Here is a 24,977-nt window from a genome sequence, read left to right as displayed (position 1 = left end):
CCTTACAGCCAGAAACGGGCGAGTTTATAATGGGGAACAAAGAAATGGCTGGGCAATCAAACAATACTTTTTTCTGTCTTCACGTAAGAGGGCATTAATAACATCCCAGAAATTGTAGGGTACCTGAGGTCTAGGCAGAACGAGGAATTAAATAATTTAGTATTAGTAAAAAAATAGTGCTGGAGAAATTAAAGGGACTGAAAGACGATAAATTCCTAGCATCTGATAATCTGCATCCCAGAGTACCATAATAGGTAGCCATGGAAATTGTGGATGCATCGGTTGTCATCTTCCATAATTCTATAGATTATAGAACAATTTCTGCAGATTGGAGGGTGGCAAATGTAACCCCACTATTTAAAAATGGAGGGAGAGAGAAAACCGGGAACTACAGACCGGTTAGCCTAACATCAGCAGTAGGTAAAATACTGGAGTCTATTATAAAGGATGTGGTAATCGGACACTTAGAAAATATGAACGGGATTAGAAAATGTCAACATGGATTTATGAAAGGGAAATTGTGTTTGACAAACCTACTGGAGTTTTTTAAGGATGTAATTGGTAGAATAGATAAGGGAAACCTAGTGGATGTGTCGCATTTGGCTTTTCTGGTGGCCTTTGATAAAGTCTCATATAACAGTTTTGTGTGCAAAAGTAAGTATATGTGATTGGGGGTAATATACTGGCATGGATTGTTAATTGGTTATACACAGGAAACAGAGAGTAGGAATAAATGGGTCTTTTTCGGGGTGGCAGGCAGAGACTATTGGGGTACCGCAGAGATCAGTGCTGCGGCCCCAACAATTCACAAAATATGCCAATGATTTGGATGAGGGACAAAATGTATTATTGTGAAGTTTTCTGATGACACATAGCCAGGTTGGATTGTGATTTGTCAGGAGAATGCAAAGAGGCTTCAAGGCGATTTAGAAAAGTTGAGTGAGTGGGCAAATATATGGCAGATGCAGTATAACGTGGATAAATGTGAAGTTACCCACTTAGGTATGAAAAACAGAACGGCAGAGTGCTACTTTAAAGGTAATAGATTGGAAAATGTTGATGTACAAAGGGACCTGGGTGTCCTTGTACACCAGTCGCTGAAAGTAAACATGCAGGTCCAGCAACGGTTAGGAAGGAAAACGGTATGTTGGCCTTCATTGCAAGAGGTTTGAGCACAGGATCAAGGATGTCTTACTACAGTTATACAGGGCCGTGGTGCGACCTCACCTTGAGTACTGTGTGCAGTTTTTGTCTCCTTACCTAAGAAAGGATTTATTTGCCCTAGCGGGAGTGCAGCGAAGGTTCACCAGACAGGCTCCTGTGATGGTAGAACTGCCGTATGAGGAGAGATTGGGTCGACTAGGCCTGTAGTCGCTAGAGTTTAGAAGAATGAGAGGGAATCTCACTGAAACGTATAAAATTCTGACAGAGTTTGACTGGGTGCAGGGAGGATGTTTCCCCTGACTGTGGGGACTTGAACGAGGGGTCGCAGTCTGAGTATACGGGGTAGGACATTTAGAACTGAGATGAGGAAAAACTTCTTCATCAGAGGGTGTTGAACCTCTGGAAATCTCCACCAGAGAAGGCTGTGGAGGCCATAGCACAGAATATATATAAGAAGGAGAGAGATAGATTTCTAGACACAAAAGGCACCAAGGGATAAGACGAGAGAGTGGGAATATGGTATTGAGATAGAGGAACAGCCATGATCATATTGAATGGTGGAGCAGGCTCGATGGAACGAATGGCCTGCTCCTGCTTATATTCTCTATGATAGACCCCGTCTGGTGGAACTGCATTCAGTTCTGGGCAGTGAACCATATGAATGATATGAAGGCCCAAAAATTGCGGTCAGTCTCGATGGAGCTGCAGAGAACTGAGACTTGCTCTTCGGCACTGCTTAGTTGTGGGCAGCATATGACATCACTAAGGCCAGGCGTGCAGCCTACAGCCAATGAGTAAGTAAAGACACGCCCACAAAAGCAGTGAAAACTAAGCCACGCCCACATTAACCTCTTTCAGCCTCTTCCATTTTAATTACATTTTAAAAAACTTTCCAAACTTCTAAGAACTTCTAAAAATATTTAACTAACTGGTGCTTGTACTTTTTTATATATCCGCCGTTTGTTTTATTTGTTTTCATCAAAACCACAATCTATTGGTCCCTCGCTATACAACCTCTTGTTTTGACACCCAGAAAAAGTCTAACAATATTTTATATCTCCTACAGGTAATGCTGTTGAACTTCAGAAATACATTCCCAGCCATATTTTCAATGTTAATTTCCAGTATCAAAATATATTTTTCAGACATCATTTAGATTGTTAATAAATAAATCTGCTCTCCACGTTATAGTGGGACTATGTTGTTTGTTATAGAAACATAGAAGATAGGAGCAGGCCATTCGGCCCTGCTCCGCCATTCAACGAGATCATGGCTGATCATCCAAACCCTTGCACCCGGTCCCTGCAGTGACAGTCATCCCACACAAGCTCTATCCCCGTAACCCCGCGTATTTAATCCCCCCTAACACTAAGGGCCACTTTTTATCATGGTCAATCAACCTCACCCGCACATCTTTGGACTGTGGGAGGAAACCAGAGCACCCGGAGTAAAACCCACGCAAACACAGGGAGAAAGTGCAAACTCCACATAGGCAGTCACCCAAGGCCGGATTTGAACCTGGGTCCACTGGCACTGTGAGGCAACAGTGCTAACCACTATGGCACCGTGCTTCCTTTATGTTGAAAGTACAGAATTGTTCACTGAAATCTGCTAGAAGTTAGAAGGAGTAAGGATACCGATCAGCAATGATCGAATTGAATGGCAGAAACAGGCTCGAGGGACTGAATGGCCTAGTTCGATTCCTATGTTCCTATATGCTAATTATGGTGTGGTTTGCTGAAGTGCTCACAGTATTCCAGGTGTAATATATATCTTGCTTAGGTCGAAATTGGTTGACCAAACAGCCCCCGACACTGAACTAAATTGCCCAGAGTTTTGCCCACTCATTAAGGTAGCAATGTCCCATTACAACGGTCTGCTGCTATCGCCAGAATATACAGCTTAGTGCCGTCAGTGGAGTTGGATATCTGGAACTTTATTCGTTCCTGTAACTCATAGATCAATGCAGTTAAAACATGAGGCCGCATTACAGAATCCTGGGGACACCACTTGTCACTTTTTGCCAGTTAGATTACAGACACATTATCGCTGCTCTATGATTCGTAACTGCTAATCAATTCATTACCAATGTCACTAATTTGTCTTCAATTCCATGTGCTTTACCGGACAAATGCTCGACTTAATATTACGATAACTTATTTTGATCTAACCTGTGTATAATTTTGTTAACAACTCAATTCCCTTTTTATCCAGCTTCCCTGGCATTCCACTCTCCTTAATTTGCATGAATGATTTATTGGTGAACAATCCACAGCGGCATTCTGTGCCTCTCCTGGCATTCTCTGAAAGGTCCATCGAGATTTCTGTCAATCTTTTCATACGAGCAGCAACGCCCACTCCCGCTCCTGCTCTGTTGCTGATCACGACACCCATCACTCTTGCTGAAGCCTAATCACACAATCTATTTATCCATCCCAGTCAAGTAATTCACCACTAACCCCTTGGGTTGTTCAATGTGTCAACCAGCACCGCTACCAATTTCCATCCGGATTAATTGTTCACTATTATTATAATATGTACAAAGTGTGAAGTGGAAGGATATACGTGGATCAACATATGTAAGTGAAATCAGGATAACACTTACTACGTAGAAACTAATTTCCGAAATGGGGTTGAAGAGCAGAGGAATCTGGGGGAACAGGGCACAAATCACTAAAATTTGAGACACAATTTAATTAACACATAACAAAACAAAGAACGCCCTGGGATTCATTTCTTAAGGCAAACCACATTGGAGCACTCTCAACAGTTCTGGTCTTAATATTATAAACTGGATATAGAGGCACTGGAGAAGGTGCAATGTATATTTACTACGATGATACCAGACCTGAAATAATGTAACTATCAGAAGAGATTGAAAAGGCTCGGGCACTTTTCTCTAGGTATATAAAGACGAAGGGGTGATGTGAAAAAGCTCTTTAGGATTATGAACGGGTTTGATAGGGCAGTTGTAGAGAACATTTTTCCACTTCCGTGGGAGACCAGATCTAAGGTCCATCAACATAAGATCGTCATTGATGAATCTAATAGGGAATCCAGGAAAAACCTCTTTATCCAGAGAGTAGTTAGAATATGGAACTCGCTAGTTGAGGAGAAGGATATGTTGATGGGGTCAGAAGGAGAGGGTGGGAGGAGGGTCGTGTAGAGCATAACAGCAGACATGGAATTAATGGGTCGAATGACCTGTTTCTGTGCTGCCATATAATGTAATGCAAACAAACAAGGCAGTTGCAATCCATGTGGGTGATTGCTGAATTGCTTTGATCTATTGGCTTTGCCTGAGACATGACTCACAATGGCAACATCATGAACCTCGCTGAAGCCTCCCGACGTGCTTCCGCATTCTAGCACGTTTGGTAGCACTGTGGCCCTAATCACCAACTCTCAACGCAGACTCTACTCTTGCTCATCTGTTACCTACACTTACATTCACCCCCTCAACATGATCCACGCTCCTGGTCTCTCCACAAGACATAGTTGCCTTAAAAACTCCAGTCCCATCCGAGTCTCTTACTAAGATATGCTTTCTCCCTTTCATCCCAGGACCTGTTCATTGAGCGACTCCTTGTCCTCAGTGTTTTCAGTTCCCATGTCAGTTTCTCTCCCCACCCCGTGTGTTCGGAGCTCGGCTGTGTTCCTAAACCTTTCCCTCCTCTAATACCCAAACCCACCATCACCTCCCCTAGAAATTTTCATCTCAGTACACTCCTCTATTGCTAAGGTCATCCACCCAGCTGCCTCTGATCCTTCAACTCCTTCCCTTGCCCTGCAAAAGAAACCATCCCCTTATCCCGCTCACCCTGCCCTGAACTTGAATTGCATTTTATTTCCTATTATCTCCCATCTCCCCATATGCCCTATCTGAACTCGTTCTGAGCACGAACACCACCTCCTACTCCCTTGACACAAGAGAACACAAGTACGTCCCTGCTCTGCAGAAAGTGCCAGGGAATATTTACCATTCACCTGTGAGGAAGGTAAGGACCTCGGGTTAAAGTTTCATCCAAGGTTTGGTATCTCCACAGTGCATCACTCCCTCAGTACTGCAGTGGGCGTGTCGGCCCAGATTATGAGCTCCAGTGTTTGGAATGGGGCTCGAACCCACAATCATCTGACTCAGAGACGAGAGAGTGATAAACACTGACTGCACTGAACTTCGCACATCACAAAGACGGAGAATTCTAAGATGTTTCTCCACTCGCTTTGATGGGTTATCCCACCATTTGCTTGCAACTTTAGATGCCCTGAAAAGTGCATTAGCGCCTTCTGTCGGCGAACAACGCCATCACAAAAGCAGGTCACTAACATCAATCCCTTTCTATTTCGGTAGAGCATAAATTCATAGCATGATACCGTCTCTCAGGAACAGAAGTAGTCCACTGCACCCATCATGTCTGTGAAAGCTGTGTGAAAGAGCTGTACAATTGTGTCCCACACCCCAGGTTTTAAATTAAAGCTGGACATTAGCGCCCTTCAATACATGTCCAATTGAATCATGAGTGTTCCAGTGGAATCTGTATCCAGCACCTTTTCACTTATTGCTTTGCCAATCTTAAAATCATCTGAGTGAAGAAATTCTCCGCCGGTCCCTTCTTGTTCCTTTCTCAATTATTTTAAGTCACTGAGCTCTATTTATGGACCCAGTTTCCAGAGGATACAGATTCTCCCTATTTGCTCAAACTTACCCCTCTTAATTTAAAATACACCAATAAGGTTCTCCCTTAACCTTCTCTGCACAATCGCAGATTCTGCAATCTCTCCACGTAACTGAAGTCCCTCACCCCCGGATCATCCTGGTAAACCTTCACTTTACCCTACACAAGTCCTTGACATCGTTCTTAAAGTTTGGTGCCCAGAACACTACACTATACTCCAGCTGCCAGCAAGTCAATGCTTTATAAATGTTTAGCATGATTTTTACCGTAGAACTTCAGCTGAAACCTGAAATTACCCTGAATGAAAAATCTGGCGTGTATTTACCCGGAGAGAACATCACAATTACCTGCAATGGCGACATAAATTCCCCGGGTAGCGATTATACCTTTTATAAAGATGGGGGCAAACTTCCATTTCCCACTACCAGCAGAGTGTCTTACATTGCGTCAACCAGCAGATATCAGCAAGGAGATTACCAGTGCAAGTATGGATACCTTGTCAACGAGCAATGGACCTGGTCCTCACTTAGTGCCTCGGTGTGAGTAACAGTAACAGGTGAGTGAGACGGGCAGCGTTTTTGCAATATCACAACTGGTAAGTTTTTTATTTATCTGGAGAGACTAGATGAGATGGTTTTGTACCTTAAAGCTGAAAAGAATAAGGGGCGGCTCAATAGAGATGTTCAAAATTATAAGGGTTATCGACAGAGTAAATAAAATAGAAACTGAACCAAAGGCACAGATTTAAGATCATTGGCAAAAGATCCAGAGAGGAACTAAAGAGCACTGTGTTACACGGCGAGATGTTGTGATCTGGAATGCCAAGCCTGGAAGGGTGCTGGAGACATATTCAATAGCAACATTCAAGAGGGAATACATTTTTGATGCATAGTAATGACCTGGACTTGGTTATACAGATCATAAGTCTCAAAGTTGGCAGACGAGAGGAAACTCGGAAATATAGTGAGCAATGAGGAGGACAGTAATAGACCTCCGGAGGACAATTACACAATCCCAAACCAGCGACCTCCACCAACCAGAAGACAAGAGCTTCAGGTGTATGGGAACACCATCACCACCAGGCACCCCTCCCACTCTCAGACCATCCTGACTTGGAAATATATTGTAATTCCTTCATTTTTCATTGCATTAAACCGTGGAACTCCCTGCGGGCGCACTGTGTGAGCACCTTCCCCACACAGATTGCGTCGGATCAAGAAGAATACCCACCCCCATCTTCTCAAGGCCAACTTGATATAGGGAACAAATGACGGCCTTACCATTAGCGGCCTCATCTGGAATGATTCAAAAATATTTTGGGACCACCGAAATAACTCCATTATTTGAAATGCGAATCCGCAGAGTTAACGTGGAGGTTCAGTAATCTTACCACATGTTCATCTTCGCTAAATTAGCAGAAATAGCGATGCCCAATTAAGCATTTTCCTTGTTCCGCCTGTATTCCAGAGTAAATTTTCTGGCCTAATATCTGACTTTGGAAAGAGAATCGAAGCTGATTTATTTTCTTTGACTTTGCCATTTGATTTCCTACATTTCAGCTGTGACTTGAGCTCCAAAGTATTACATTGTCTGTGAAGCGATTTAGGAGTTGCTGAGTTCCTGAAAGGTGCTATATAAATGCAAGTTTTCTCTTGCTTTTAATCAGGTCCCGAACTCCACTTTTGTGGAATCTCAGTCCCCAATGAAAGGACTTCCCTCCAACGTAGCACAATCACTTTTGAGTGAACAAATGACATGAACAACCGCAGATCTATTTCTAATTGTGCTTTCCGTCAATTTTACCTCAGATCCGCTAACAAAGCCAGTGATGTCTCTTGAACAACCGAGTGGGGTGTATGTAGTAGGAGAGAGGGTCACCATTACCTGCACTGTGACCGGAGATTATCGCAATAAAGCCTTCTACTTTGACAGAGATGGCCCAATGCTGTCCTCTAGCCCAATCGTAACAAAGGGCAACATTGCAACATTCCTGATTACACAGCATAACCAAAGAGGGCGGTACCAATGCCAATATGGAATCTCCTTCAATGGAAGGCAATTATTTTCCCCGCTGAGTGAGGCTATTACGCTGACAATAGTAGGTGAGTAACAGGGGGCAGAGTTTATTAATATGTCTATGCAACATGCTTGGTATTTTCAAAAATCCATGTGTTATTCACAATACCAAAATGAAATGTTTAACGTTAGGAGAAAGGAATAAAAGCGAATGGCCTTTGATCTCATTGCTCAAAGCTTGACAGGATCCGTGTAACAATGGCCCTGAATACACCGTTGTGCATCTACTGTTATTAACAGCAATACTGAGATATTGCACCTGAAATTTGTCTCGGGTGGAGGAGCAAAAAAGACGAAAGTGAATCGGCTGCACGTTTTTACGCTATCCGATTCCATTGTGTGTGATATTAAACCTACTCGCTCAGCAGAAAACTGGCCGGTGGTCATTTACATTGTCCTGGCTATATCCAGCTCACAGCTTACAGCTCATGGTGGGCAATTGTGAGCAAATCCACCAAGCGGGAAAGAGCTTATTTCGGGCCGGTTTCACGATTTACACTCCGCCCGATTTTACCATTAATTTACTTCAGTACAACGTAAAATCGGGTCGGCTGATTGGGTCACAACCTTTCGGAAATTACTTTCATTTGACTTCAAGGAGAGTATAATAGTCTGGGGTGAAAAGCGGATTGCAGAACTGTTCACGCACGGCGGGATATTGATTTTACATTAATGTGTTTCCTTGTTATCCTCACAGCTCATCCTCACAAACCATTAATATCACTTAACCTTCTGGATAAAATATTTGTGAGAGGGGAGATGGTCAGAGTTACCTGTAGAGCCCGATCTCCATATTCAGGGAGCATGTTCTATTTGTACAGAGGAGGGCAAAATAATCCAATCAAAATGGTCAAAGCCAATTCATGGGAATCCGCGGTCATCTTTGACATCACGGACAGCATGGGGACTGGGTCAGAAGATTACTCCTGTGTGTATAAGGGAACAATGTCAGAGCGGCAGATAACCTCAGACCGAAGTGATACCGTGGAGGTAACGGTAATGGGTAAGAATCAATTTTTTCACTGTAATACAATCGGATATCACTGCTTGTCTCTCACATAATGACAATATAGGAGAATGAAACATATGGCCTGCGGTAGCATTACATGGGCGATAGCGATTTGCCGCTCATTTTATGACCCGCCTGATTATGTTTTCCATTTAATTATGTGTACAAAATCAAATTGCGGCCGCCTGATTCAAGGATCCGCCTAAGAAAATGTTTATCACTAGAGGTTCGAACAATCAACGATTAGTGCCACAATGACAGCACGGCGCCAGGGATTTAACCCCACTGAGTGTACTGTCATCTCAAGAAGCTCTGCAAGCTTACAGGAGAATCTGCGTGCTGAGATTTTCAATAAGATCTTGATATGCACGATATTTTAATCTAATTATCTCGTGGGTTTCCATCTCTCTCCCTGCATTGCATTTCGATAGTATTTCAATTCCACGGGACCTTCACCAGCCAGAACGACAAGGGCAGCAGACTCATGGGAGCAACATCCGCTCCAAATTCACCTCCACATAAACACTGTGACTACTAGAGCTGGTCGGAGGCAGGGAATTCTGTGGCGAGTGTCTCACCTCACCACAAAGCCTTTCCACCATCTCTTTGCACAAGGCAAGAGTGGGTTTGAATACTCTCCACATCTCTGGATGAGAGCAGCTGCAACTCAGGAAGCGTGACACAATCCAAGACAAAGCAGGTCACTTGATTGGCAAATTATGCAGCACTTTAAACAGTCACTCTATCCACCACCGGCACAAAGTGGCTGCAGTGTTTACCATCTACAAGTTGCACTGCAGCAAGTCACCAAGACTTCTTCGGCAGCACCTCCCAAACCTGCAACCTCTCCCACCTAGAAGGATAAGTGCAGGAGGCGCATGGGAACACCACCACCTCCAAGTTCACCTCCAAGTCACAAATCAGCCTGACTTGGATATATATCATCATTGAGATCCCAACCTTGCGCTTTACATGAAAATCCCCAGATGCATTTCTAATTGTACTTTCTGTTTATTTTACCACAGCTCCGCTAACAACGCCAGTGATAACTCTTGATCAACCGAGTGGGGTGTATGTAATAGGAGAGACGGTCACCATTTCCTGCACCTTGACTGAAGATTATCGAGATAAATTGTTCTACTTTTACAAAGATAATCAATATCTGCAATCCGATCAAAATATCAGAAAGGACAACATTGGAAAAATCCCAGTTACCAGTAAAGGCCAGGGAGGGCGGTACCAGTGCCACTATAAAACCTCTGTCAAGGGAAGACGGTTAGAATCTCATCGTAGCGAGTCTGTGACGGTCACTGTAGCAGGTGAGTGACAGGGATCAATGGATTTTGTATGATTTTATCAAGCTCTTGGAATTTTTATAAAATCATGCTTTAATCATTGGAACAACATGAATGTTTTAATATTAGGATAGAGGAAGAAACCGAATGGGTTTTGAACCTATTGATCAATTCTCGAAAGGATTCATGTAATTCTGGACCTGTGTTCAATTGATGTGAATCCATTACCGACAAAGGGCATTACTGGAGATAAGGCGATGAAATTCGTCACGGGCGGTAGCTCAAAACGGGCGCTAGCGATTCGGCCGCCCGTTTTCAGCCCTGCCTGATAAAGCTTTCCATTTAATTATGTGTATAAAATCGAATCATAAACACTATGTTCAAGGCTCCGCCTCCAAAAAAATGTCCCACTTCATGTTTAAACTTTAAATTTTATTGCCACAATGAAAGCACAGCGTGTGGGATTTAACTCCACTGAGTGTAGTGTCAGCTCAAGAAGCTTTCCAGATGGGCTGGCCATAACAGATTACAGGTTTCTCTGTCCGAGAACAGAATCTGCGTGCCAAGACTTTCAAAATGATCCTATTATGTGTGATATTTTAATCGAATTACTTTGTGGGTTTCCATATCTCTCTCTTCATTGCATTTCGTCAGCATTTCACTTGCACGGGACCTCCACCAGCCAGAAGGACAAGGGCAGCAGGTGCATGGGAACAACATCCACTCCAAATTCACCTTCAAATAAACACAGTGGCTACTAGAGCAGGTCTGAGGCAGGGAATTCTGCAGCGAGTGTCTCACCTCCTGACTCCACAAAGCCTTTCCACCATCTCCTTGCACAACTCCAGAGTGTGATTGAATACTCTCCACATCTCTGGGTGAGAGCAGCTGCAAATCAGGAAGCGTGACACAATCCAAGACAACGCAGCTCATTGATTGGCAAACCATGCAGCACATTAAACATTCACTCTGTCCACCACCGGCGCAAAGTCGCTGCAGTGTTTCCCATCTACAATATGCACTGCAGCAAGTCACCAAGGCTTCTGCGGCTGCTCCTCCCAAACCAGCGTTCTATTCCTCCTAGAAGGACAATGGCAGCAGGTACATGGGAACATCCCCGCCTCAAAGTTCCCCTCCAAGTCACACACCATCCTGACTTGGACATATATTGCTGTTCCTTCATCGTTGGTACATCCAACCCTTACAATTCATTACATTGTTGTGCACTTTGACCACACTGGCCTCACTAAGGTTCAATTAGAAGGCCACCCACACCTTCTGGAGGGGAAACTAGGGATTGACAGTAGTTGCTGGACATGCCAGCGACAACCACAATGGTATATATAAAAATAATTGTGTGCTCGCAAAAACGGCTAAATTATTTCAAAAGTGTGACACTCAAAGCCTCGCTTAGATTGGTTGCTCACTGCCTTCTGTTGGCGGGGGTATCATACTTGCAGTGGTACCAGTCGCTGCTATGGGAATAATGAAGACTTTCACTCTCTCTGATCTCATCTTCACCTTGCTAAAGTAACAGCACTGGGCATTTCAAAGCAACCATTTCCTTGTTCCGCTCGCATCCCCGAGTAAAATCTCTGGCCTGAAACCGGACTTTGGACCGAGAACTTGAGCGGATTTTGGTTCTTTGGCACCACCATTTGATTTCCCACATAACAACAGCGAATACACTTCAAGATTACTAAATTGGCTGTAAACTGCTTTGGGACGTCCCATGGTTATGCATGGCGCTAGAGAAATGCAAGTCAATCTTTTTTTATAATCAATTCCCGAACTCCCCTATTGCGGAATCTCTGTATCTGATGGGAAACTGTGCTTCAACACCGCACAATCATCAATGAGTTCCCAACCTTGCACTGCACGTGGAAATCCGCAGATCCATTTCTAACTGTACTTTATATTTATTTCACCACAAATCCGCTAACTACACCAATGATATCACTTGATCAACCGAGTGGGGTGTATGTAGTAGGAGAGGCGATCACCATTACCTGCAATGTGACCGGAGATTATCGAGGCAAATCGTTCTACTTATACAAAGATAATCAATACCTGCAATCTGATCAAATGGTCAGAAAGGACAACATTTTAACAATCCCGGTTAACAGTACTGACCAAGGAGGGCGGTACCAGTGCAAATATGGGACCTTCGTCAATAGAAGGTGGTTAGAAACTCAGCGCAGTGAGTCTGTGATGGTCACTGTAGCAGGTGAGTGATAGGGAGTAGAGGATTTTAGTATTTTTCCAGCACTCTTGGTATGTTTATAAAATCATGCTTCTATCACTGTAACTGAATTAATGGTTTAATATTTGGAGAGAGGAATAAAACAGAATTGGTTTTAAGAACATAAGGATATAAGACACAGGAGCAGGAAAGGCCATTTGGCCCTTCAAGCTTGCTCTGCCATTCAGTAGGATCATTCGCAATCTTCTACAGCATCTCCACTGTCCTGCACTATCCACATATCCCTTGATTCCCTTAATATTCAAAAATCTATCTACCTCTGTCTTGAATATACTCAACGACTGAGCCTTCACAGCCCTATGGGGTACTGAATTCCAAAGATTTATCATCCAGTCAGTGTAAAAATTTCTCCTCATCTCATTCCTAAATGGCCGAAACCTTAACCTGAGACTGTGGACCTTGGATCTAGACTCACACTTCTCCACATTCTGTTCCATTTGTCCTGTCCCTGCCCACTCACTTTGCCTGTCTATATCACCTGGAAGCCTTCTTGCATTCTCCTCACACCTTAAGTTGCACCAGCTCTGTATCATCAGCAAACTTGAATATATTACAATTGGTCCCCTAATCCAAACCATTGATGTAGATTGTGAAAAGCTGAGGCCCAAGCAAAGATCCTTACATAACCCCACTTGTTACAGCCTGCCAACCCGAAAATGAATCTTTTATTGCAACTCTCTGTTTTCTGTCCGTTAACCAATCCTCAATACATGCAAATATATTATCCCCAATCCCATGAGCCCTAATTCTGTTTAGTAACCTCATGTTTGGCACCTTATCGAATGCCTTCTGAAAATTCAAATACACCACCTCCACTGATTCCCCCTTATCAATTCTGACATTTACAACTTCAAAAAACTCCACCAGATTTGTCATACATGATTTCACTTTCATAAATCCGTGTTGACTCTGTCAATGCTATTTGTATTTTCTGAGTGACCTATTACCATTTCCTCAATAACAGATTCGAACTATTTCCCTACTACTGATGTCAGGCTAACTGGCCTGTAGTTCCTCGTTTCCTCTCTCCCTCCTTTCATACATAGTGGGGCTAGGTTTTAATCTGATTCCTCAACTCTTGACAGGATTCATGTAACATGCCCTGCAAACACGCGCTGTGCACCTGCTCACCGCAAAGGGCATTACTGGAGATACTGTGACATTCCTCACGGGAATTAGCGTAAAACAGGCGAAAGCGAAACAGCCGCCCGATTCACACCCGACAGATTTCTGATTCCATTGCAGGCAATTGAAATGGAAATCCGGCGATGTGTAAAACGTGCTGATGTTGAGCTATCGCCTGCTTTAGGCTACTGTACAAGACGAATTTATACTCCATTGCGTCTGAATGTTGTGCATTCAATCCTGACGAAAAACATGAGCTCACAGTCCATGGCGACACTTGGAGGGTAACTTTAACCACATCCTCCAGGTGGAAAAGAGGCGGATAGGGATCGACCTTCCATTTTACTCTCCGCCCAATTATACCCTCCATTGACTTAAATGGAATCTAATATCGTGCTAGTTTACCATTGTCCCTGTGACTGAGTACTGAGGGAATGCTGTTTGATGGAGCTGAGAGATTGGATATTTAGCGATGTGAAGACAACACATTCTGACAGGGGGCGACCGGCTATCTCTTAAAATCACGCAAAATCTGACCCTGATTTCCAATTTTACTCACTAAATGTCTGGAACTACCACAGTGGAATGTTTAACGTCAAATGGCTTCTTCCTGCCAAAGTTTTAACTCCACTGAATGTATGGTCACCTCACGAGGCACCGGCAGTGTGGGTGGCCTTGTCAGATTACAGATTCTCAGTCAGATAACCGAAACAGCGGAATGAGATTTACAAAAACATCCTGATAAGCAAAATATTTTAACTTAAGTACATTTAAGGTTTCATATCACTCAATGGATTTCGTCTGCACCTCGAAATCCCTCGACTTCCATCATAAAAAAGGACGATGGCAGTCGTAGCATCTGAACAGCATAATCTCCTAGTTCCACCTCCAAGTCACACACCATCCTGACTTGGAAATATATATGGCGTTCCTTCATCGTCGCTCGCTCAAAATCTTGGAAGTCCATACCGAACAGCATTGTGGGAGCATAAATGGGTTAAAGAAGAAGACTGAACATCATCTTCTCAAGGGCTACTGGGTTCGGGCACTAAATGCCAGCCTTGCCAGCGAAGCCCACATCCTACAGCCGAGCAACTCTGCACTGCCTGATGTGAAATGTAAATCCACACAGTTTATGGGAGTTGTTCACTCTTTTTATTCAGGTTATGGCTCGACTAAATTAGCAGAAATGTGAATTTCAAAGGAAAATATCTTCTCCTGGTATCAAAGATGGTAATTTCAGCGATAAGCCCAGATTTTGGAACAAGATCCCCAACTGATTTATTTTCTTTTTGAAACCATCAGTTCCCTTTTTGTCGAATCTCAATTGCCGATACGAACATTTCAATTAAACACGTCACAATCGTTATTGAGTTACCAGCCTTTCATGGCACAAGAATGTGCAGAAATCCATTTCTGTTTTTCTTTACATTCATTTACCACAGATGCAGTAACAATACGAAATATATCAACGTGGAAGAGTGTGACATGATATATTTGGTACGAAGAACGAGGAGAGACAATAAAAACTAAAAGCTACAACGCTAAAGTGTATGTGTATCCAGAGAAATCTGGAGGTATTTGTGCACACATTGTTGAAGGTGGCAGGGCAGGTTGACAAAACAGTTATACAAGCATACGGGATCCTGAACTTCTTAAATAGCAGCATAAAGTACAAAAGCAAGGATGTCATAATAAACATTTATAAAACACTTGTTCGGCCTCAACTGGAGCATTGGGTCTAATTCTGGGCACCGCACTCTAGGAAGGGTTGGAAGGCCTTAGAGAAGGGCAGAGAAGGTTTACGAGGACGATTCCAGGGAGGACGAACCTCAGTTCCGTGGATAGAGTAGAGAAGCTGGGGTAGTTCTCCTTAGAGCAGAGAAGGTGGAGAGGAAGTTTGATTTGTACAATCAGACCTGCGTCCCCTGGTTACCTACCTTGCTGTTACTGGAAAAACGTTCTCCTTATTTAATCTATCTAAATGCTTCATGACTTTGATCACCTCTATTAAATCTCTACTCAACCTTCTCTGCTCTGACGAGTCAATCACAGCTTCTCCAGTCTCTCAATATAACTGAAATCCCTCTTCCCTGGAACCATTCTGGTAAATCTCCTCTACACCATCTGTAAGGCATTGACATCCTTCCTAAAGTGTAGTGCCCTATTCTGGGACACAGTATTCCTACATGGCGTCTAACCAGTGATTCCTACAGCTTTAGCATATCTTCTTTGACTTTGTAGTCTAAGCCTCTGTTTGATACAGCTTTTCTTTAAATGTAACCTCAGCCTATCCCGCCACATTCAAAGACTTGTGCATGTGCTCCCCAGGTCCCTCTGATCCTGCACCACGTTTGAAATTGTACAATTTCGTTTAAACATTCCCTCTTAATTATTTCTACGAAATTGTGTCACTTCACACTTATCTGCATTAGATTTCATCTGCCATGTTTCTCTCAATTTCACCAGTCTCTCTATGTAATCCTGAAATAAAAACAGAACATGCTGTAAATACTCAGCAGGCCAGGCAGCCTCTGTAGAGAGAGAAACAGTGTTAACGTTTCACATCGATGATCTTTCCTCAGAACTGGAAAACTTAGAGTTATAAAACATTTTAAGCAAATGCAGAGGCAGTGAAATGGGGAAGGGAGGAAAGATCAAATGGGAAGGTCTGTGTTAGGTTGGAAGGCAGGAAAGATTAAATTACAGTAGGTCTGATTGTACAATGCAAAAGGAGATGGTATGGGACCAGTAAAGAAACAAAAGCTGGGTCTAGAGGAAGTGTAAATGGGAATAGCAGAATCATGTCCCCTTGATGTGTGTTGATATCATCCTCACTGCTCACTATATTTTCGACTGTCTTGTCTTCTCCAAACGTTTCAGTTATCCCCTGTGTACACAAGCCCAGCTCATTCATATTTTGGTTCTCAAGAATAAGTCTATATTGCATTTTGAATCGATGGTCACTACTTGTTCCTTTCGAATTACAGGTCTACCCAAACCAAATATATCAATGGATTCCAATGTTCTTGTGAAGGGTGGAGAAGTCACCTTTAACTGTACAAGCCCACGGGAGCTTCCTGGCATCACATTTTACTTATACAGACATGGAGAAACGAATCACTCGGATGTCCAGCATGCTGCTGCAGGGTGTAATTCTTTCACCTTCACCATCAGGAATATAGGTCATTCCGATGGAGGAAGTTACACCTGCCTGTACAAAGCGGATGTGAGCGGAAGGCGGCTAACATCGGCTCTGAGTGACCCTGTACATATAACTGTAGGAGGTGAGTGAGATTCACAGAGTCACTGTATTTATCGGACCCCAGCACAAGGGGTGCTTGCATCATAGTTAGTGTGCATCAGTTGTTCTGTTTAAGGATTAAAACTGGCATGTAAATGACATCAATATGTTAAAATTCTTATTGGATGTTGACTCATAGGCTGCCCACTTTACACCCCGTCATACAGGACTGAACAGGTGGGCGATGTGACATTGCCCACTTTTATGCCAGTGCTCGAATACCCTTTGACTCTTATTCCATTAAGTGTTTGCTACTTACTGCGTGACTGATGGCAGAACTAAAGCGCTAACCATTGGATGGTTTTACTTCTCCAACTCCGATTAAAAGTTTGATTCACTCGCTTTCTCCTGTAGTTCCTCATCGATTCTATAATAGTGCAAGATTAACCCTCGGGAAGCTGAGAAAAAAAAATATTCACGTTACCGACTTTAACAAAAGGTCATTTTAACCTGGTAAGCAATAAGCAAAACAAACAATCTGCTGTTTGAAATATACAACAGTTCAGTCGGCGTCTGTGGAGAGAGCAGGATGTTGTGACAAAGGTCCGCACCTAAAAAATTAGCTCAACTCATTCTCTCCTCGCATGCGCAGTTTTGACCCAATGACCAGAATGAAACTTACAGAATGAAACTGACTAATTTACGTGCAATCTGTTATATTTTTGCCGCCAGCTGGGAACAGTCGCTTTGTCCCAGAACACGGTTAATATCCAATGAAAGAATCAAAGAATGAACGAGGCAACTAATCAATCGAACAATGAGAATCAGCTTCGTGCTGCGTCATGTTCTCCCAATGCATTGTGACGTCAACTGCATGCCAAACCCCCGCTGACTTTATTACTGATTCGCTGATATTGCAGCACTGATTTAATGCGGGTCATTTATTATAAAAAACAGAGGAGGAGAGAACGACTTTGAACATCTGAGGCACGTTTTCGAAACAGTGAAAATCCAAGGAACCGCTAACATTAAGTATCGTGAGTGTTGGAAATGCTATGCCATTTTATGTGAAGAGACAAGGGAATCTGAGGTCGTTCTCCTTAGAGCAGAGAATGTTAAGGGGAGATGTAATAGAATGGTTCAAAATTATGAGGGTTTACGATAGAGCAGATAAGGAGAAACTGATTCTACTGGCAGTAGGGTCGATAACCACAGGGCACAGATTAAAGATCACTGGCAAAACACAGAGGTGAGATAAAATTATTAAATAAACAAGCGAGTTGTTGTAATCTGGAATGCACTGCCTGAAAGTGAGGTGGAAGCAGATTAAATAGTAACATTCCAAAGGGAATCGGATATATACTTGAAAGTGAGAACAAAATGCAGGGCTGTGGGGAATGAGCAGAGGTGTGATACTATTTGTATAGCTCTTTCACAGGCACGATGGGCCAAATGGACTCATTCTTTTCTGTGCAATTCTATGATATTATATCAACCTTTTAATTTCTTATGTGTTTTTTCTGCTTTGGAATTCACTCCGGATCCACTGCCTATCGGTGGCTTCTGTTAAGCTGCAGATTATCTATTTTTTGTAGAAACTGTTGTTTAACTTGGTTACGCTGTGTCCCTTTACATCACTTAGATAAATCCTTTGCGCTGGAGGCTGGTGTTGGCTCTGCTGTGGGTCTGATTCTCATCTTTGTTCTGTTGGGTGTGTGCTTCTGGAAGAAAGGTGGGTTAATCAACATGCATTATCCGTTCATTACAGACACGCAGACCATGCTTACTGCCGCCTCTCCATGAACACAGTACTGACAACCTCCTCCAACCATCTCCCACTTCACCCATAAGCTCGGACTGTAAATATTTGGAAATCGTAGACTGACAGGCGAAATAGCGAGGGTCGAAGCAGAAAGGGTCCTGGGTAGAAATGCGTCTTTGGTGGAAGCACATAACGGGAGTATTTTAAATAGCCGCCTGTTATTTGCTCCATCCGATATTTAGTATCATTGATTTCAATAGAATATAGATTTTAACGTAGAATGGGCGGCTCAACGCTACTGCTAATTTTGAGCAACTGCATTACTGGGGTACAAATGTGTCTTACTTGATCGTGCAAGATGGATGATATCGCATTTGCCACCTATGGTATTCCCCATGTATGGAACTGAATGTCCTGTGGGGTGTAGAACATGCAGAGTGAGCGATACCGCCCATTTTCCTTTACCAGTCAAGTGGAATTCCAACCCACAGTGTCACATTGTAACGAATGAATCGAAAAACTCGGTATTCTTAGTCTGGAAGGAGACGGCTGAGAGGTGATGTTGTGGAGGTGGTTAGGGTAGTACATGAGTATGGAGGAGGAAAATCTGCAACACAGCATGGAATGAAATTATAGTTTAGCGGAGCAGGAGATGGGCGCTGTGTACAATGGAAATCCTGCCTGAATTCGACCGTTTCCCACCGGTGGGTTAATTTAAAAGTACCCACTTCGGGTTCCTTCATAAAACATTGGGTGGTTGTGTCGGGACAGTTATGGTGCTGGGGCACAGGTTTCTGTGTCCAAAAGACCTTTTCAGCTCATTGACTCTACTCTTATTCCTATTTTGTAAACCATTATTTGGCTCAGATTTCTAACACTTACATTTTCTTCTCAGGGAAGTGGAGAAGCAGCAGAGAAATGAGGTGAGATCATTGACTGTTGAATTGTCAATTACAACCACACCTGGCCAAGATAAAACTCAGATGCAGATGTTCAGGAATAATTGTACCCTGTATACTTCACTTCCTTCTCATATTAGAAAGAAACTCCCCCACTCACACTCACGCACACACTCCAACACGTGTGTATATACATACATACACTCACAAATTCATATACATATACACAGACTGGTATACATAATCACATATATTCACACACAAGAACACATATATTTTCTCATACGTTCAGTGAAAGACACAGATACACGCTCATAATAAAGCATACACTCAAACTCAAACACACACATATTAAAACACACATACACACACTCAAACACACAATCATAATAAAACACACACACACTCAAACACACACACAATCACACACACTCAAACACACACACAATCACACAAACTCAACCATATTCAAACACTAATCCAGGCAGTTTTCACTTACTTCAGTAATTTTGTTTGCATCTGCACTGCATCCCTTTAAATGTGTTTTTGTTCATTATCTCATTAAACTATAGCCTTTCTCATCTGGGGATCCCATATTAACGACAGCTCAATGAGAGATGAAATCCCTCTTTGTGCTCACTGAATCGATATCACGAATCGGTTTGTGATGATTTCATCAAATTCTTATTTTTAGCCCAATGGAAATTCTGCTCGCCAAAAAGATTGTCCAACGGGAGGAAATATTCACAAACTATGTAATGGTGCCGCTCCACATGGTGAGAGCAGGAGATAGGTCCTCATTAATCACACTAGACGTCAAACTAATCATTAGTTCCAGGGTAACAAGGAATAACCTGGCCTGGGAACAGTTGGATAAACACATGTTCCAGGACGTGGGCAGAGAGATACTTCTACATATAACATGGGATCCATGTCTGAAATCCAATCAATACCTGTATCAAGAATTTAATGATCTGTGCCATCGAAAATAAAATGATTAATTGACGATATATGTTGTTTTAAGGAACACAGCGCCTCCTGGTGACCAAAGCAGTGAGACCCTAACATGTAAGTTCAGTTTTGTATTCCTACATCCAAAATTCTCCTTTGCATTTAGCTTTTCTTGCAGTTAACGAAAAGGAATGAACACAATATTATTGTTACATTTCTAGTAACCGTTTGTAGACATTTTATTGTATTAGCAAACCAACTGTGAATCACATAAACTGTCAATCATTCTGAATCATTTAGTGAATCTGACCAAGAATCAAAATAAACTCTGAATATATATTTTCATCATTCAATGAAAGTGATTTTTCAGACAGGGAGTGATGAGGGAGTGTAGTCAACAGATGCAGAGAGGATAGTCGGAAAGAGGTCGCTGGACCCGGCACATAGATGTAAAACAAACCCCTTTTTTATTCCGACCCACTGTGCTAATTTGTTTCTAATAGGAAATCTGATCATGCATTGTTTTAAATATTTATATATTTACAGTACAGTAGTGTAATAGATGGCAATTGCTGAAGCAAGTGGAGTCGGTAAAAGCATCACAGGTTTTTGCAAACATGCTGAGAAGCTGCACCACGCCACCACTGGTGGATAGATGTAATTACAGTATGCCAAATTTCTGTCGCAGATTTTGGTTCGACAAGTGAATCAAGCAGAGCAATTTATCATGAGCAATGTGAAGCAACTAATTACAATCGGAAGTGCGATTTATAAAGAGCACAAAAGATTTGTATGGTATTGCTCATCGAATTCGCAGTACAATAGGCATGTGGAGTCCGGGCTAAGTAGAGTCTTCAAGTGCAGCATTGCAGGGTCATCTTCTTAGGGTGTCAGTCGGAACCGAGGATGACTTGCTTCCACACTAAAAATTAGTTCTCAGGTGACTACACGCTCTGCCAAAGGTGGGGCAGACGGTGGTTGAAGGGGTGGGTTGGTGGGCTGCATGGGTTGACGTGCGCTCCTTCCACTTTTTGCTCTTGTAGGGTAGTGGATTACTGGACCGGGGTACACAGATGTAATTAAATTCCAATGTTGGCCGTCTTTCCCTTTCGTACAATACTTCACGTTTTATTGTTATTTAATGTTAAATAGCAAAACCCTTTCAAAGATGTGAAGCTAACACATTGGGTTAGGAGGAGCATCGAACTTCTTCTCCAGTAACGTTTAATGCGTTGTAGTGCCACCCGTGGTTAGATGGTGTAACAACAGTGTGAGACATTTACATAAAAAGTTTCCAGAATAATGATCACATAGGTTATTATAATGAGCAAAGATTGAACAAAAAGGATGACAACATTTTTACAACAGCAAGTAAGATTTTGTAGAGAGGTAGCAACATGCCTGTATGATGTAAATATTTCGGAATCAGGTGTTTCCTTATTCAAATAGCTAAAGTTATTATCATGGATAAAAATGCATTAATATTCAACAATCGAGAGTTTAGCACTCATTGAGATCACAGGACAACTCTAGATTAGGCAAGCTATCGCTGCATCAGCGATAATCCGAGAAACATCAAGTCATACAGTGAAAATCTACTGCCCATGTCGAGAGAAACCTCAGCCAACCCATCCACTTCCTGGAGAAAACGAGGAATTGAGAAGGGAAGCTCAGCATAGGAGGTGCATTCACTTCCTAGTGGATAGTCAAATACCCATTGGTAGTTGTCAATGGCCAGCTAGTTCCAACTATTGAGTGTGGAGATGGTGTCCCATCCATATGATGATAAACAAAACCTCCATAGGAATAAAACTCTTTAATAAAAGAGGGAAATGCTCTAAGTATTTAAACATCAATCCATTTGTTATTGTGTTTTGTTTTGTTTAGATGCTGTTCTTAACCTGCAAACATTGCCGAGAGTAAATGCTGTAAGTTAAAAATGCACTGGGATTTTATTTTTCCATTGATGTGGACTTTTATCTCGCTCATTCCATCTCCTGGAACGATGTGTCCAAATATTTGTTGCCTTCTCCAAAAGAGTTCTTCTTCTTTTGAAATATCACAATTGCCTTGTCCAGTAATTAATATACATGAGGACAAAAATGTTTTTGATCACACTTCAATATGTCTTTAAACGGCGACAGAAAGATGTCCAATGCAGAATAATGAACGGATCTCTATTTTTCTAAGCGGATTGAACAAATGTATTTGCAATAGAACAATAATATTTGAGGGGTGAGGTGTAGATTTGGGCCCGCTATAGGAACTGAAGGGAAATTACAGAGTTCAATTACCACGAATGCAGCTGCAAACACACTCCTGTACAAGCGAATCTAGGCAGTGTACAGCATTTACAGTTTAACAATTGGTTAATGTCTGGAATATGCAGAGCATTTTGACATAAACAAGACCATTTTCTATTTCACCCACTGAACCAACATGCGGTTTCCACGTCTTACACACAACATCCTAGTATCCCACCTGGAAAGTTAAGTTGTCCCTTCATTTTCCGATGCTGTCAGAGATAGGCGCTGGAACTTTTGGCTTAGAGTGGGCCTAAAACAGTGATCTGGATTCAGCCGCCCATTTTACACCTTACTGATGTCCCTTTCCATCGATGTCAAAGTGATCGGTGGCCGAACCCTTATCGTCCCTTCAGCACCTCTGATCAAGTAGAAAATTCCTCCCGCTCTCTGTTTCCATCATGTCCTGTTGCCCTGCTGCTGCTCGAGTGTCCCTTCTTGTTTTAAACAAACAGCATTACCTGAGGTGAAAACTTCATCTGCAAATGTAACCGTTAGCAGACAGTTAATACCCTTTAGAGCAGTGCAATATTCCCCGTTTAATACTGCTCACTCCAACAACGCTGCTTTTGACATTTTTCGGCTTCTGCCTTGGAGCATCAGCTGATAGAATTTCGCTGAACTGTTACCAGAGTGTAGTTGTTCGATTGCATTTCTGACCATTTGCACCATTCCTTTCAGAGTCAGCGAGACACCGTCCAAAACCTCGCTGAGGACTCCGTCCTCTATGCAGCAGTGAAGCTCTAGAAAACCAGGCACATCCATCTCAACAGTACCGGACAATGCCATGGTCATCAGCATTTCACCCATTAAAATATTATTCAGCGAGACTTTTTGTTTGCAAGAAGCCATCTACAGAAATGTAATCTTTGAGAAATGTCTGACCCCACTCCAGTTATTTAGTTTACTTTGTGCGTAATTTAAACAAACATTTTAGAACATGGTAACCAGGAGCCGGCCATTCAGCCCCTCGAGCCTTCTCTATGGAATGAGATCATGGTTGGTCTGAACCTCAACTCGGTTTACCCGGTTTGTGCCTAATCATTTGATACGCTGACCTAACAAAACTTTTCAATCCCTTTCTCGAAAACCATTATTGTCCCCCAGCACAGAGTCTTTCTGCGGGTAAACTTCTAAATTTCTACAAAACTTTGCGTGAAGATGTGCTTCCTGAATTTGCTTCTGAGCGGCCTACCTCTAATTTTATAATTACCTTGTTATAGATTTCATTACCAGAAGAAATTGATTACCTATAGCCAACCTATCAGATAGTGTAAACATTTTAAGAACCTTGATTAATTTACACAATAATCTCCTGTACTCAAGGGAGAACAATCCAAGTCAATGCAACCTATCCTCAGAATGTAACTCTCTAAGCCCCGGTAACATTCTGGTGAATCTGCGCTGCACCCCTTCCAAGGCCAATAGATTCTTCCTGAAGAGCGATGCCAGAAATGACCGCAGTATTCCAGACCGGGTCTGACCAAGGATTTGTACAACTCAAGTTTAAATTCCATCCTTTTTGCCATGTTCCTTGAGATAATTGTGACTGAATCGCTGTTTCTGTGTAGCCGGGCACAAAATGCAAACTTGGCCCCCAGTCCATGAATTTGAATAATCGATTAACCACCGGATTGGGGGCTATCAATTTCGCCAATACTCTCGGCACCACCTTGCAGCAGGCGGGTAGAAGCGGTGTTTTAGTAAAGTAAAACTTCTTACTAAGCTTGCACATTACAGAACGGACCTCACTTTGGGGAAATTAGAATAGATCAGGAAACTTCATGAACATCTTTGCCCTCTCCGCTACTGCTGGAGTTTCCTCCAGGAGGTCAATTCTGCTCTAAATAATTTGGTGTAAAATATGTTTTTGCTTTTACTGCCTGGGTGCTAAGTTTCACCATAGCAGAGTGCCGAATGTTAAATCTGGCGCAGAGTATCGCGCGCACCTTGAGGAATGGGATTGACTTTCCTTTCACTGATAAAAACGGGGTTTATTATGTTAAAACTGTGCGATTCCCCTCTGCCCTGCCAGAGTTTCCTCTCTGCGCTCTGCCCGGGTGATGCTTTGTTGCAGGAAATAATTATAACTGTTAATGGCATGGAAGATGATTTAATAGCTTTATAATAGCATATGCATTTGAGCGTACAGCAATGTCATGTGTTCAATATCTGAATAAAGGCATTACAATTTCGCAGAAGTCTAATTA

The 24,977-nt window shown here is 42.5% G+C and overlaps 2 protein-coding genes and 1 long non-coding RNA gene across 3 annotated transcripts in view; all 3 read left to right on the top strand.

Moving 5' to 3' along the window:
* Nucleotides 1-10,561, top strand: part of LOC147087236 (Fc receptor-like protein 5) — a 44,108-nt gene extending 33,547 nt beyond the window's left edge. The window contains exons 4-6 of the mRNA XM_085978128.1: nucleotides 7,649-7,942; nucleotides 8,614-8,919; nucleotides 9,951-10,561. Of these exons, the coding sequence (XP_085834254.1) occupies nucleotides 7,649-7,942; nucleotides 8,614-8,919; nucleotides 9,951-10,252 (902 nt within the window). The 3' untranslated portion in view covers nucleotides 10,253-10,561. The remainder of the gene's footprint in view (nucleotides 1-7,648; nucleotides 7,943-8,613; nucleotides 8,920-9,950) is intronic.
* A 1,602-nt stretch (nucleotides 10,562-12,163) lies between these two features.
* LOC147087235 (immunoglobulin superfamily member 1-like) lies at nucleotides 12,164-19,608 on the top strand. Its single transcript, XM_085978212.1, has 3 exons — nucleotides 12,164-12,447; nucleotides 16,599-16,895; nucleotides 18,495-19,608. The coding sequence occupies exons 1-3, from the start codon at nucleotides 12,171-12,173 to the stop codon at nucleotides 18,653-18,655; spliced, it is 735 nt and encodes a 244-aa protein (XP_085834338.1). The 5' UTR covers nucleotides 12,164-12,170; the 3' UTR covers nucleotides 18,656-19,608.
* Nucleotides 19,609-22,208: 2,600 nt separating this feature from the next.
* On the top strand, nucleotides 22,209-24,977 carry LOC147087234 (uncharacterized). Its single transcript, XR_015075602.1, has 2 exons — nucleotides 22,209-22,392; nucleotides 23,449-24,977. It is a non-coding gene; the product is annotated as an uncharacterized LOC147087234 (long non-coding RNA).

The sequence above is a fragment of the Somniosus microcephalus genome, unplaced genomic scaffold (assembly GCF_052327205.1).
Source record: "Somniosus microcephalus isolate GS21.2 unplaced genomic scaffold, FLI_Smic_1.0 unresolved_chr6, whole genome shotgun sequence".
NCBI lineage: Eukaryota > Metazoa > Chordata > Chondrichthyes > Squaliformes > Somniosidae > Somniosus > Somniosus microcephalus.
The sequence above is the reverse complement of the archived record's forward strand: the minus strand, read 5'-3'. Positions and strand labels throughout refer to the sequence as shown.